At 39.8% G+C, this 15,030-nt stretch overlaps 1 protein-coding gene across 4 annotated transcripts; it reads left to right on the top strand.

Moving 5' to 3' along the window:
* The first annotated feature begins 1,499 nt into the window (after nt 1-1,499).
* On the top strand, nt 1,500-14,702 carry LOC137184651 (dystroglycan 1-like). Of its 4 annotated transcripts, none has more exons than XM_067592516.1 (3): nt 1,500-1,795; nt 8,949-9,513; nt 10,782-14,702. In XM_067592516.1, exons 2-3 carry the CDS (start codon nt 9,091-9,093, stop codon nt 13,089-13,091), a joined length of 2,733 nt encoding a protein of 910 aa, XP_067448617.1. In that variant the 5' UTR covers nt 1,500-1,795; nt 8,949-9,090; the 3' UTR covers nt 13,092-14,702. The 4 variants fall into 4 exon arrangements, with proteins under 4 accessions (XP_067448617.1, XP_067448620.1, XP_067448619.1 ...); XM_067592519.1 differs by lacking the exon at nt 1,500-1,795 and adding an exon at nt 1,903-1,923; XM_067592518.1 differs by lacking the exon at nt 1,500-1,795 and adding an exon at nt 1,984-3,298.
* Nucleotides 14,703-15,030: the final 328 nt, after the last annotated feature.

Raw genomic sequence — 15,030 nt, 5'->3', positions numbered from 1 at the left:
TACTTAAATATTTTAAGCACATTTTGCTGCTAATACTTCTGTACTTGTACTTAAGTATGATTTTTCATGCAGGACTTTTACTTGTAACTGAGTATTTTTACATTGCTGTATTAGTACTTTTACATAAGCAGAGGATCTGGATAAGCTACTTCTTCCACCACTGTTTACAGCTAATATATTTTGCTAAGTCTTTTACAATAAAACCTGTGGAAGATGGTATGAAGCACAGGTACAATATCAGAGAGATCCCTTCAGGATGTATTTAACAATTGGTACCTGAAAAGGGTAAAGCCACTATAGGTCATAAGTGTTGGTCAAAGTATTTTTAATAGAGACACCTTTTCATAAGAACTGAACAGGGTCTGTAGATACATTTCCCTGTCTTCACTGATGCAAAGAAAGCTATGAGGTTAAGTTATAGGATACCTTCAGGCCATTTATGTCTATCAGAAATGTTATTGTGTATACTATGCTTTGTTTAATTCCCTCTGTTGCATATTATCTTATCATTCTGTTCTGTTTTTTTTTTTTGTTAGATTGCGGTGGGCTAATTCTCTGTAAAGTCATTTCAGATATTCTTATGATGAATGGATCAATACATAAGCCTAACTTTTAGGTTTAAGCTTTAAATTGTCAGATGTGATAAGTTATTATTAAGTCTGTAAATCTTTGTACTACATGCTGCAAATAAATAATAATAATTAGCAAAATTTTATTCCATGTATGCAATCTGCATGCAAGGCAGGAGATAAAGCCCTGAAGGCCCTGACCATGACTGTTGGCTGATAATTGCTATGCAAAGTCACAGGAAGAAGAAAATATATTAAATGCTATGCATTTTTACTGTCTATCTATTTGTCTTATCCTCTAAATATGATTATAGGACCAACATCATGTCCTGCATAAACCAAAGACAAGTGTGGCAGCTTTTTCAGGATCAAAATATTAACAGAAACGTAGCCTTGGCATCTTTACAACCTGAAAAATTAATAAATTATGGCAATGATTTCGAGGTCCAAAAAGCTTGCAAAGTATAATCCTACAAAGTATTATTATTTTCTATTTACAACTAGTAAATGGTGTTGAATGTTTATCCAAGAATTATGATGCAGCCCTCCAGTAAGCTATATATTAGAGACCTGAAGACAAGCAGACACAATAGACAGTGATGTTCACAGTGTATCAGATTTGCAGACAAAAGCCACTCCAGCTCCCACCTTTCACCTCACTACTTCTCTTCATGTCAGTCAGTTCAAGACGAAGTAATTGCTTCACTCAGGTTGGAATAAAATGCGTGGGGATGCGTGATCATCATCATCAACTACGGGTTGCTTTATAATTTGCGAAGTGATTTAAACGCCACCATCAACACACTGCATTTAAAGCAACCCCAATTTAAGTGTGTGCACCAGTTCATCATTTCACCTGCACGTCTCCAAATCAAAGGGAGGCGGAGTCTTGCTGGTACACACACACACACACACACACTCACACACACATACACGATTGGCCTCAACCTGTAGACCTGTCTGCGAGGAGGACAGAGGCAGCAAGGGAGGGGTAGTTAGTTACCGACATAATTATGATACAGAGCAGAGAACTATCTGTATACTAACCAAACTGGAGAGATATCTGTTGCCTTCACTGTGCTCACATACCCTACTAACTACATATCTGTCAGTGGCGTTGAGGGGTGAGCGCATGTTTAATGGCATTTGGGAAGACTCCGCGGCGCTCTCCGGGTAGAAGAGGAGACATTACGGCGCGAGTTAGCTAACGTTAGCTCGCTAACAAGGTCAGTTTGAGTTTTGGCTTCTGTCCCTGTTTCAGCAGTAGCGTCTTTTAAAACGCTACCCCTCGTCATCTTTGCTTATTTGGCTCATGAACAGAATTAGCACGGCCACCCGTCCCCTGACAGGACAGGTAACCAGCTATGTTTGCCATCAGTATACTCTCTCGGCGTTAGCTTGTTAGTTAGCCACACTCGGCGGCTATCATCGCTCAGTCCACAGTCGCTCTTAACTCGACTTTGGTGCTCGACGTTTGAAAGTGATGGAGCTAGCTCACGTAGCGCTGCTGAAGGATAATCGCCAAGAAGCAAGCTTTTGTTTTTAGTTAGTTACAGCATCGGTAATGCAGCCGGGCTGAGCTGACGTTAGCGGTAATAGAGAGAGGCAGGCAGTTGTGCGGTGATTGTCCCAGCAGCAGCAGCACCAGCTCGCCTCTTGTTTCCGCCTAGAATAAAACAGGTGCATCTCTGCGCTAGCGACGGGCAGATGCGGGGTATCACTCTTATGTAGACGGTTATCAGATTAGTCATTCCATTTTTGCGCGGTTTAAAGGAATAATTATCCCTTAAAGACAGTGTTAACCTAGTGTGGGCTGCTAAATGATTTATCAAGGTTGAACGTTGTAGGTGGCGTTATCATTTATAAAAGGCCTCATGCACCGACTCTCGTAGAAACCGGGGCAGCTGAAACGGGCCCGGTTGCTAACGTTTTTTTAGTCACTCAGCTAGCTAGAAAACAGTGACTGACTGGCTTGCACAAATTCCTGTCAATGCTATTGATCATGATAGCAGCTATAATAGCGGTGTTTTGTTAAATCACGTCAAAAACGACATCTGCTGTCATCAACCACAGCGTCTTTGTCGTTGTTGACGTTACACTGGGAAGGGCTGGATTTAGCCTAACTTACTGTTAGTTAGCGTGGATTTGCAAACGTTTTTTAAAAATAAAAACAAAATAAAATCGTTCCAGCGGGTCCGGTAGCTTTGTTTTAATCTCATGTTGTCAAATATAGTGATATAAAGAGTTTAACATTTGTGGCTAGCAGTAATCAATCGTTAGCAATTAGAAGTGAAAATCAGTTTACACGAAATCAGCCGATACATCATAACAACGGCTAATTTTCAGATAGTGTCACTTGTTGGGGAGCTTTACAGAGCTGAGATTTGGCGTTTTTCATTGTTTTACACTTGGAACTTTACTCTTCCTTCAGTATGTAGATAACACCAACTGTTCATAAAAATATACAAAAGTGATTTGTTCACTTGCAACGCCGGGTTTTGACTGCATATAGTAGTTTTCCTGTGGCGTTAAACGAGTTGCTACAGTATCAGATCTTCATGGCAGGTTAACAAAAGGCCGATTTTTGTATTTTTTGCTCCACATATTTCATTACTTTGTTGGAACAGTGGAGGGGGCAACACAAGGGAAACATCCAATTGCAAAGCAAGCTTGTCTTGTGGATATGTTTGTTATTCAGCTCATGCACTATCGAGAGGCTGCTGGATGTGGTACGTCAATTCAATTGGCCCTGAGTGCCACTGTGCATTGGTGCCCTAATTATTTTTGATGGTTTTTAAGTTTTAACTACTATTGAACTACAGACAGTATGGGTATCACTGTTGTAAACTGCCCCCCCAACCCCTCCCCAGTAGTGCAAGCCTCAGAGAAATGGGCAGAAATCTCCCACACTTCAGGTCTGTGTCATTGTACTGTTTACCATACATAAAAAGGGCTTGTCATAGAAAGTGAGATTTTAATAAGAGTTTGGTGTATACCCAGTTATAAGAACAAAATGTATTATTATCAACTCCCCACTATATATTGAAAGTAGCACTTTTGTACATTATAATCTTAAGTACTGGGGTTTTTATTTCTTACATATTTAAGCAAGGGTACCATATGGCTGAGCCCCAATGCTATTGTAAAGAAATTGTCACAATGATAACAATGAGGGATAATTATCCCCTCTATGAGCAATGTGAAATGTGATTAAGGCAGGTTGTGTTTCTCCAAGACTAGGCTTTGAATGTTTGCTCTATTCTTAATCCAGAGTGATAATTGTAAATGAAGTATATGATATGCTTTTTAAAAAAAATTTCACACTGTACTCAAGGCATGTAAGGCTAATTCTCTCATTTGATTGTTGGCCTTTTGTTCAAATGAAACACCCTCCATTACTTGTTGAAGTTTACTCATCTTAAACACATACTATTATGAATTAATATTGTGTTGTTGTTCATTTGAATGGCATGTTAGAAGACTGCAAATCAACATATTAAAACGTTTTATATTTCTTAATGAGATGTTGTTTGAATCGGGTTCTGAATTACTCGCACGCTGTGAAATGAGATCATGGTAGAATCTAGGCCACATTGTGGAGAGCTCACTTTGATGCTCAGATGTTGCTTTTTTTTTTCTCATGTGTGTGGCAACAGCCCGAGGTGAGGTGTAAATGTTCATTCTGAATTCAATTAAGCCTATGGGCAAAACCTATTTTCATGTTAATGTTTGTATTTTACATTTAAACATGAATGCATAGATGAATCAAACAAATACGTTTCTGTCTTCATACTCAGTTTGCATTTTGTAGGCTTTTGAAGATCCTGTATCTTTACATGGCCATGTGTCTTTAAGTCACTGCTTAGTGCTTTTTTTGTCTAGAATCATCGGTGTCAGAAGAGGGCTGTACAGGAAGAGGGGGAAAGGTCATGGGAAGTAAATCCCACTCAACAGACTCAGTAGATAAAGACCTCAGATAAAGGTGCATATCTCAACCCGGTTAATGGGTTAGGTGGGACAAGACTCAGTATTGTGTGTCTATTTGTGTGTAGGTGGCAACATGTCAAATTAGTGAAGCTGATAAGCAACGTGTCACTATTTTTTAACTCATGTTTCAGAGTGACTTTGTGCCTTATGTTTGAAATGTTCTTTCTCCTATACGTCCATCTAGCATTTCAATGTACTGTACATTCAGGATGCTGGAGGGTACAGGAGCCCTGTGGATATGAACTGATTGTATGTCATAGTTTTCCCAGCTGGCAGTCTAGTCATAACAGTGTACTTCTGTGCCAGAAACACTGCACTATGTCACTGCTAGCCATGGCACAGCAGTGAATAATAACGCCTCATGTACACAGAAAGTAGAGTACATTGATTGCTCAATATGGTTTGAGGAGTTTTTGTTTTGTGTACATTAGCCTACATGTTCCTATTAGCTGCTAACAGTAGATAATTTACTGACTCTTTTGAATTCCCTACAAAAACGTATTGTAGCTGCCTTTGTAAGTTTTTGTCCAACGATGAATCATACATCTTGAAATGCCAAAGCAATGGGTTGGCCTGTCTAGAGCACCAGCATAGAGATTTTGGCTCCTCATAGTTATATGGTCAGATTAGAAATATGTGGGTAGCTGTTGTAAAAAGGAGTAGAGGAGAGGGATGATTCTTGAATCCACAGAAACCAAAGTTTCTTCTTGTTTGTTTTTGATTGATTGAATTTTGGTAGGTATGAATTTAGCAGATAAACCTAACGCTGAAAATTGATTTGTCACAAAGGTTAGAGATTATTTAAACTGCACAATTCATAGAAATGCATTGTGGGTATTTTTTTTTATTGGCTTATTCAAAGGTGTACTTATCTTCAGTAAAATAAGAATGAAGTGACCAATCTTTCAACGTGTTTTAGGACAAATATATAGCATTATTGAAATGATAAAGTCACCACACAGTTACAGCAGGTTATGTTGTTTAGATTTGTTTTTGTCAGTTCAGTAGAATTGCCATGTCTGAAGTCTTTCAAATCTTATTGAAAGGATTTTGTAATATGATATGGGCGCTGACACTCTGGTATTGTGGTTAAAGGTTTAGGGACATTCTGATGAATTTTATTTCATCTTTTTATCTTTGACACCCTTCTGAGCTACTGAATAGAGGTCTGCACAGCATCTGCAGGATTTCCAACCGTCACTGCCAATTCCCACAGAGTCAGATCACTTCTACCTGCAACAGTGTTTACTGTTGAAAATCTTTCTGCCCCACCCAGCCATGGAAAATACAGTTGCTCAACTGTTTTATCAGCCACCTTTTTAGATACATAAATTGCAAACAAGCCATATTAAATAGCAAACCAAAAAAAAAAAACACTTCAGACAGTGGGACCTGAAGGTAAATAAAAATGTTATAGATTGTGTCCTCATTTTTTAAGATACTTGATGAAATTTCCCAAAAGAACATGCAAACCAGATGTTTTGAATGTCAGATGTTTGAACCAAGCGATAGTGTTATTATCTGGATTTGGATTTGGGTGGTTACTTTTCTTAATGTTGTTAAGATCTGAGCAAAATGTAACCAATTGTCTGACTAGTCTTTTTAAAGAGAGTGAAAGAGAAAGCAAATGGTTGAGTGAACCAAAGCAATCTGAAGCTTGGCTTTCTTAGCTAGTGCATCAGGTATGTGGTTAACTGGAAGACCATGCATTTGCGTGCATGGTTGGTTGAACTAACGAAGTATAGACGAAAATAACATGTTTGTTACATTTTATACCGCATACCAAAACAATGAGGCCAAGCACCAGTTTCTGCTTATATTATAGAGAATACATGTTAATTTTGTGAACATTTGTGTTGGGTTCTGCAAAATCCCTATCCCATTGCAGAGCAGCCCTCTTTTATTGCTTGTTTCTTGTAGGGGTGTAGCGGTACACAAAATGCACGGTTTGGTATGTACCTCAGTTTTGGGGTTAGGGTTTGGTACGCTTTCGGTACAGCAGAAAAAAAAGAAGGTAGAGAATTATATTTTGGCCTTTTTATTTTGAAAAATGTAAACATCCAACAATGGTTCATTGGTCAAAACTATTACTGAAACAGTTTAGTTGTGCTGCAGTGCAAGGAGTCAGGACACCTGCTGACAGCTGTGTTATGCTGATTTATGGTCTAACTGTATATGAAGTAGTTGAAACTAGCTCCACTTCTAGCAACTACAATAGTAACATGCGGCTTACACACTGATGCTTCAGTATCAATAATCTATTGATGTCACATATAATAATATATATGGAAATATTTAAAGCCATGTTAAAAGTCCATGTAACTTAGAATTGCAACTGCCTTATTTGAGCTGGATTTAGTCTCTTCCTTGTGTGTTTGATGTTTGTGTTCCCTATCTGTTGTTTTTATTTCTACTTAAACTGTAACTGGTGTGCTGTTTTGACCAGGTCTCCCTTGGAAAACAGATTTCAATCTCAAGGGAGTTCCTTGTTAAATTTAAAAAATAAAATAAAATAAAAAAATCAGTTAGAGGGACCAAACCACTACTTTTACTCTCATACTTTTTACCAACATTTTCTCTCTTTCTCTCTCAGAACTGGCTCTTATGACGTGCAGTCTGACTACATCAGAAATCAAAGTTTTTATCATTGTTCTGACGGCTTCACTCTAAGGTGGAGTGAAAAGCTGACTGTCACAGAGAGGGGAGGGGGATGGGGTGACAATTATTTCACAGATATAACGGAGCATGTTTTAATAATAGTGTTGCACACAGTCAGTGAAGACATCGACACTACAGGGTAACCAGGGTAACCAGCCTACCTTGGCTAAGCCAGCTAGCATACACCCATTAGCATGCTATAGCTAAGTGGTGTGCTGCCAAAATGTTCCGAGTGGAACTTGTGCTCAAGAATTATTGTTCTGCATGTTGGACTAAGTGGATAATTAAACTATTTTGACAGTAATTGTTTGGGGGGAAAAAAGTAATTGTTTGGGTCATGGAGCGTATTCTTTGTACAACTGCATGCACCAAACTGTAATGTCTGTAAGGTGACGGTTCGAGATGAATACATGTACCGTCACACCCCTAGTTTCTTGTATGATTCAAGCAAATATTGCAGGGGTTAGCTCAAACAGCATAAAACATTTTTAGGGGGATTGATTGATTTCATGGTGTAGATTCTAGACCAAGAGGTTGTGAATTACATGTATTTTAATTAGACCCTCTGTAAGAAGTCTCCTCCATCGTGGTAGTAGTTTAGAACAGGCAATATTTTGCAGTATTTAAGTTGACGTCACAATCTTGTGCCAGTCAGACATTAGGATTCCAGGCAACTGGCTGACCCTCCTCTGCCTGTTTCTGAGTGCTACAGGATTGGGGTTGGCTGGGTCAGCACAATGGAGACTCATAATTCCAACCCCCAGGGCACCTAATTAAAACTTACAACCAAGACAAACAACCTTTGACACAAATGCATCTCATGAGAATCACTATTACTGAAAATGCCATGGCAGAGAAGTGAAGATCAGTGGGCGATCAACATGTTCTTTTTTTTAACGATGTTTATTACTGTGAAACTACAAGTGTATAATCTAATCTGGCACAAATAACCCTACAATTTCATTACATTTTATTTCAATAGCTGTAGATAATGTTTATCTTAACATTTATAAAATTGCATGCGTTTTTGAGATCAGTATTTTTAGTCACTCTTTCTGCTGTGATTTATTAATTCCAAATATTGCCTCAGTTATAAATTATAGTGGGAAGACAAATGCTGTGTCTGAAATAACTCCCTTGTTCACTCATTCATCAGTCCCTAGGTAATGGACACTCAATAGTTTACTGTACTGTGAGCAGTAAATTGGAATTTAGGACACTTACACTGACATGTGTTGTGTCGCCCGTCTTATTTATTTTCGTATCTATAAATGTGGTAGATTGCACTGTGGCATTGCTGGCAGACATTAGCGCACACATCATGAACACTACTTCTTCTTTTGTTCTATTGGGAAATTTTTGAGGTTCCTATATAGTGCATAAATATATAATACACTCATAATTTAGACACTCAATTAAAATGGCAGACAGTAAAGTGTACTCTATAATAAATAGGGATTGAATTTGGACACAGGAAAAGTATGTTGCAGCATCAGGTCTTTAAAAAGTAACAACAATGGCACAGCACTGTTAAATGCATAATATGCAGTTTTGGTATGCAATATACAAACTCTGTTGGTAGTATTGAGGTGGGGAGCTCAGAGTGTTATGACTTGGTATTAGCAGAAACTTTTTGTGAGGCAGTAATACTACTTGTATGTTTGCACTGATGCTTTTTGCTGTTTGTCACTTTGTCACACTCATGTTTGTTTTTTGCTTTGTTTTCTCACATAGCTGCCTGACATGGCTGTCTAACAGGCTGCCATAGATCTCCTTATGGATCACAGGGGACTACAAAGAAAAAACACTGTCTGTGAGCATAGCCAATAACTAGGGAATCTGACCCACAAGCACATCATCAGACTGACTTCAGTGCATGTGGCCTCTTCAGTTGTTCATAGACATCTGTTGGGCAGCCCAAAGGCCTATTGCTATGCACTCTAAACGGAGAGACATGAGCTGTGGGAATGCTGGGAGGAGCAGGCTTCTTTCGAGCAGGACTATCTCCCTGGTAATAGGGCTTCTGGTGACCGTGGCCCAGGGTGCTGCGCCAGAACAGCAAGAGACACTGGTGGAGATGATTTCTGTGGAACTAGAGGCTTCCATGCAGTCTTCTGTGCTCTCTGAGCTCCAGGCTGCAGCATCCTCAGTTGGTGAAGGGCCGCCTACAGCTATCCCAGATTCCTCTGCAAAGAATGGGGGCGTGCACACTGGCATCCCTGACTCCTCAGCAATCGTGGGCCAGGTGTTCCAATTGAAGGTTCCACCAGGACCTGCCAATGCAAGCTGTAATGTCCATGTAAGTACACTAAAGATAAATCTGTTGATTATATGTGGGAAATGTTTGTCATGTAATCCTTCATAACATAGTATTTAAGTATTGGTAGTGAAAATTATTTATTGTAAATTATTTTATCTGTAACTCTGAGGTCTGATTTAATTGTTCAATTAGAATAGCATTTCTGTTTAAGACAAACTCAGAAAAACAAACTGGTGAGTATGGTAGGCCTTTCCTGCTATACTGACTGGCATTTGTTGGGATGATTTATTTGTTTGCACAGACCACACCCCAGGCGTTATTTGTGTACACATCTGAATGTTCACATTAGACTGTGTCATGGAAAAATTCCTCTCTAACCAGGATGTTTAGGTGTACTGAATAAAGCTCTGAAAGCTGAGAATTTCTATAAGAATGTTAAACAGTAAAAAGGGGTACTACTGAAGATGTGTGCAGTTGTCTAAAGGTGGTAAAAATGTGCACTCTTATTTTATTGGTCTTTTGTCCTTAATTGGGACCACAGTGGTCACGTTGAATATTTGTTCTGTTTCAGTAGACATGCATAATATATTGTATTTATCCATTGAGTTTTGAACAGTTTTCAACTGCTGATTGAAGCCGACTGGTGCAATTTGTTCCAGTCAGACTTATGAATGAGTTGAGATTATTATTGGCCCAAGTGGTGATGCAGAATGATATCCTATCATACGGTAATAACTCAAAATGAAGAGTGATGACTCACATAGTTATTATGAATAGAAGCTCACTCTGCTTCCTGTTCATATTTGGCAAGATTTGATCAACTGAATGGAATTTGGAGAGGGTGTGGGTGTTGGAGAGATAGTGAAAGCATTTTTGTTTTTACTCTAGGTATATATGTGTGTGTGTATTTTCCTAGTTCCCGTCTCTGTTTTTTTAAGTTCTTGTTTCTCTTGCAACCTCAATAGGAACCAGAGAATTAAATAGAGATTATAATTTTGATCATCGATTCATTGTTTAAGTAGTTCCTCAACAAAAAATACCCAACTTCTCCTAGTTGCAACTTCACAACTGCTACTTGTTGTTTTTTTTTCTGTTCTATTACATTATGATATAAAGCTCAAATTCAGACTAAGCAAGTGATTTTCAGACCCATCACTTGGGTTCTGGTTATGTTTCATGCTCATTTGTAATTATTTTTGATTTACTTAATGAAAGTAAGTAATGAGTTTTCCCTTTTCATACTCCACTTATATCTCAGAGGTATACTTATAGTATTAAATATTAATGTTCTGTATTTCCTCCTGTAGCTCACTGAGATGGGAAAGGACACTTTACCCTCCTGGCTATATTGGGACAAAGAAAGCTGCATTCTGAGAGGCTTGGCCCTGGAGCAGGATAAAGGTGTGTATCATATCTTGGTGTCTGGAGAGGAGATAATTGAGAAGACTGGCAGCCAAGTGTTTCCCAGCACGGTCTTCTCTATTGAGGTATACCCAGAAGAACGGGCAGACTCTGAACCAGCCCTACTCACTCTACAGTCAGATATCAGTGGCCTCCAGCCTTTCACCTGTGGCTCTGAGGAGCCGGTCACTGTCCTCACAGTCATACTGGATGCTGACTTGACAAAGATGGTTTCTGAACAGAGGGTCAACTTACTAGGCATTATGAGAAAATTCTCACATGTGCCCTTGGAGCACATGAGGGTGGTCCCTGTTGTTAACAATCGCTTATTTGACATGTCTGCTTTCATGGCGGGGCCAGGGAATGCCAAGAAGGTGGTGGAAAATGGGGCCCTACTGTCATGGAAACTTGGATGTGCCCTTGACCAGAGCAATATTCCTGACATTAGCAGCGTCCAATCCTCAGCAAAGGATGGGACCATGTCAGCCCGGCTGGGATACCCAGTGGTTGGCTGGCACATTGTCAACAAAAAGCCCCATGGAGTGAAACGGGTAAGACGGCAGTTATATAATACTCCTACTCCAGTGCCCTCCCTGCTTCCTCCAACTACTCACCCAGAGCCCCCTGTACGTGTTATTCCCACACCAACTTCACCTTCTATTGCACCAGCAACAGACAACTCTGCACCCCCTGTTCGAGGCCCTTTGCCTCTTCCAGTGAAGCCCACTATGAGAGTCAGAGATCAGATAGCCCACACACCTGTTTTTGGACCTCCCCAACCCACCAGAGTACTAGGAACTACGAGCACCATCCCTATCCAGCCTACCATGACCCGACCTACATTTGTTGAGGCCACTGCTTCTCCAACACCACCAAGCACCACCAAAAGACCCAAACCCCCTGCCACAAGGAAACCCAAGAAACCCAAAACCTCCACCCCAGCTCCCCGGGAACCCAAGTCCACCACAGCTAAACCGCCCAAACGCACCACTCCTCTCTCTTTGGCTCCAGACTTAAATCAAAACCCAGAGATCCGCAACGCTATTGATCAGGTGAATGCATGGGTGGGCACGTACTTTGAGGTTAAGATTCCTCCTGATACATTCTTTGACAGAGAGGATGGTACTACTGACAAGTTGCGTTTGACTTTGAAGAAGACCCCCAAAGAAGCAGTGAATGAAACATCTTGGATCCAATTCAACAGCACCATTCAGCTGTTGTATGGACTTCCAGAGGAGCAGCATGAGGGGAAACATGAGTACTTCATGTTAGCTACTGATAAGGGTGGGAAGAGTATCATGGATGCATTTGAGGTTCGAGTCAACCGTTGGTCGACTAATGACAAACCATCAGTTGTGTTTGCTGCTCGTTTCCATGGTGACCCTAAAACTTTAAGCAATGATGTCCATAAAAAGATTCTTTTGACCAAAAAGTTGGCTTATGCCCTTGGTGATCGAAATAGCAGCACAGTGACCCTGAGAAGCATCACTAGGGGCTCCATAGTGGTAGAATGGACCAATAACAGTCTCCAGCAGAGTCCTTGTCCAAAGGACCAGATCACAGTTCTCAGCAACAAGATCTCTGACCCCCAAGGCACACCTAAATTGGCCTTCATCAAAGCCATGGAGCCTGAATTCAAACCCATTAACATCTCCATTCGTGGCACAAATAAATGTCAAAGCTATACCTTCATTCCACCAGGAGAGGTGCCGATACTTGTTATTCCTACTGTTACACCTTCACCTGGGACAGGACGCAGGAGCAGTGATGATGTGTATTTACACACAGTCATCCCTGCTGTGGTGGTAGCAGCCCTGCTGCTAATAGCAGGGATCATTGCAATGGTCTGTTACCGTAAGAAGCGCAAAGGGAAGATGACCATAGAGGAGCAGGCCACTTTCATCAAGAAAGGAGTCCCCATAATATTTGCAGATGAGTTGGATGATTCCAAGTCACCCCCGTCCTCCAGCATCCCTCTTATCCTTCAGGAGGAAAAGCCCCCACTTCCACCTCCAGAGTACCCTAACATGGCAGGCCCCCACAGTACCCTGCTTAACCAGGATCTGCTGGAGGAGTATTCTGTTTATCAAGATGATGATCCTAATGCCCCCCCTTACCAGCCCCCACCACCATTTACTGTCCCCATAGAGGGCAAAGGCTCCCGCCCCAAGAACATGACCTCATACAGGTCACCACCTCCCTATGTGCCTCCCTAACGCTCACTGGAGCTTTCAGTTTGGAAAGCAGGTGCAATTTAGGGATGCTTGTTGAAAACTACTACAGGAGTAATTTTACATGTGTTCAATGAAACGGCTTTGACTTTGTAGAGGAGCAGGCAACCATACCCATATATTTGACCATCATGGATAAGACACTGTATCGTACAATTCTACTACTGGCACAGGGCAAATGGATGGGGAACAGTTTGTAATTCCAGCACTTTTTTTTGTTTGTTTTATTTTTGCTGTCCTTCAGATCTGCTTTTGACTTCTTGCATATTCTTATTTGTCTGTTTTTGCCAAGAAGAGTCAGTTGTATCTTCAATGACGTACTATTTCTATTGTATAGAAAATAATAAAGAAGCAGGAAAGACTGAAGCCCACAGGGCCTTTAAGCAGATGTCACCATGACAACAGACTTGAGGCTCTCCCTCACAATGTTAATCTTTGAGTTCCATATCACTCTTACCTGTCCTTTGGCTAGGTTTACTAAGATTTTGCACCTGTTATTTCTAGAGGGGAATGAAATACAAAAAGCCAAACTGAAAGCATGAAACACTTTATTTACACAGAAATCTGTTTGTTTCTTAGACTTTGATCTTTTCCTGTTCTCTTCTATGCTTTGCTCCCTCTTGACAATAACATGCAAACCTTGCACTTATGCAAATTCTTGTTAAACCTTGCACTATGTGTCTTGCGCAGAATTGAACGCAGTAAGTGGTAGTCCAATAAGAAGAAAAAAAAATTCTTTTTGTATCCTTGAACTTGCCACATGACTGAGATTCCTCTGGTACTTGATCACAAAGGACATTACACTGATCACGCCTGTTGTAGATGTAGCCTAATTAAGTTACAAAACAAATAATGACTTCTTCTTTCCTTTCTTCTTTTTTTTTTTTTTTTTTTTTAAATGTGTGTGCCACTGAACCTGCCTATGAGATGACTGGTTTTGCTGTTGCCAAGGTGATGACAGTGGTCACAAGGCAAGCTTTGTGGGGTTGCTACAACAATAAAGAAGGGGCCAATGGTATGCTGTGGTTCACAGCAGGATGAGAATTGGCGACGTAGTCAATGAGGTGGATCCACTGTCTTATATTCAGTTGGTTTTGTTGGTATGAGGGGTGGGGGGGGCTCAGAGTTGCACTGTTATGTTTAGTGCACTGCCTGTTGTCAGTTCAAATGAGGCATGGGGACATGGGGATGTACATAATTGTGTGCCTGTGAAATTAAAGAACTCCATAATGTTAGTGTTTTATCAGTAAACCTAGTCGGGAAAAGGGTGGGCCAGAGTGGGAAATAATTTTATTTTTTAATTGTATGTCTAGATTTATGATCACAATCATAAAAAAAAAAAACAACTTTATAGTTTGCGAGGGTACAAAAGAACGTTTACCTACCCATCACAAAAAAAATAATAATGCATTATCTCAGTATGATGGGGAACAAAGAAACCACAACAATATGTGAATTATGTACATTTCATACCTGATATCACCATAAGAAAAAATGGTTAAAAATCTAATGTTTTTACTGAGTTTTTGATACAGTCTTAAACTTGTTTTATGAAAATATATTAATAAAATGTAATACTATTTGTAAAGCCTCAAAGATGGTGTAGAGTCTCTTTTTAATGGTGTTTTTTTTTTCTCTTTTTTTGAGAAAATGGAACTTGATTTTGGTTCTTTCGGTATGTTTATGAAATAGAGTTGTATGAGTATTAAAGAACTGATAAACACAACTTGCAGTACCAGGTCAATTAGAATACAAAACAGTGTTTTTGCTCTATATATTTTATCTACATGGTTAAAAGCAGATGTGTTATAAGTTGTAAAATTGGGCCATCTTTTACACAAATATTTGTATAGATTAGAGCTACAACAATAATTATTAGTCAAATGACAAATTTATTCAGCAACTATTTTGATAATCGAATAAT

Source organism: Thunnus thynnus, chromosome 6 (assembly GCF_963924715.1).
Source record: "Thunnus thynnus chromosome 6, fThuThy2.1, whole genome shotgun sequence".
Classification (NCBI taxonomy): domain Eukaryota; kingdom Metazoa; phylum Chordata; class Actinopteri; order Scombriformes; family Scombridae; genus Thunnus; species Thunnus thynnus.
The sequence above is the reverse complement of the archived record's forward strand: the minus strand, read 5'-3'. Positions and strand labels throughout refer to the sequence as shown.

Excerpts from the sequence above, each read along its gene's own strand:
- LOC137184651 (XM_067592516.1), top strand. The coding sequence starts at position 9,091 with ATGTGGCCTCTTCAGTTGTTCATAGACATCTGTTGGGCAGCCCAAAGG. Across the intron at positions 9,514-10,781 it reads ATGCAAGCTGTAATGTCCAT|CTCACTGAGATGGGAAAGGA; the intron begins GTAAGTACACTA and ends TTCCTCCTGTAG.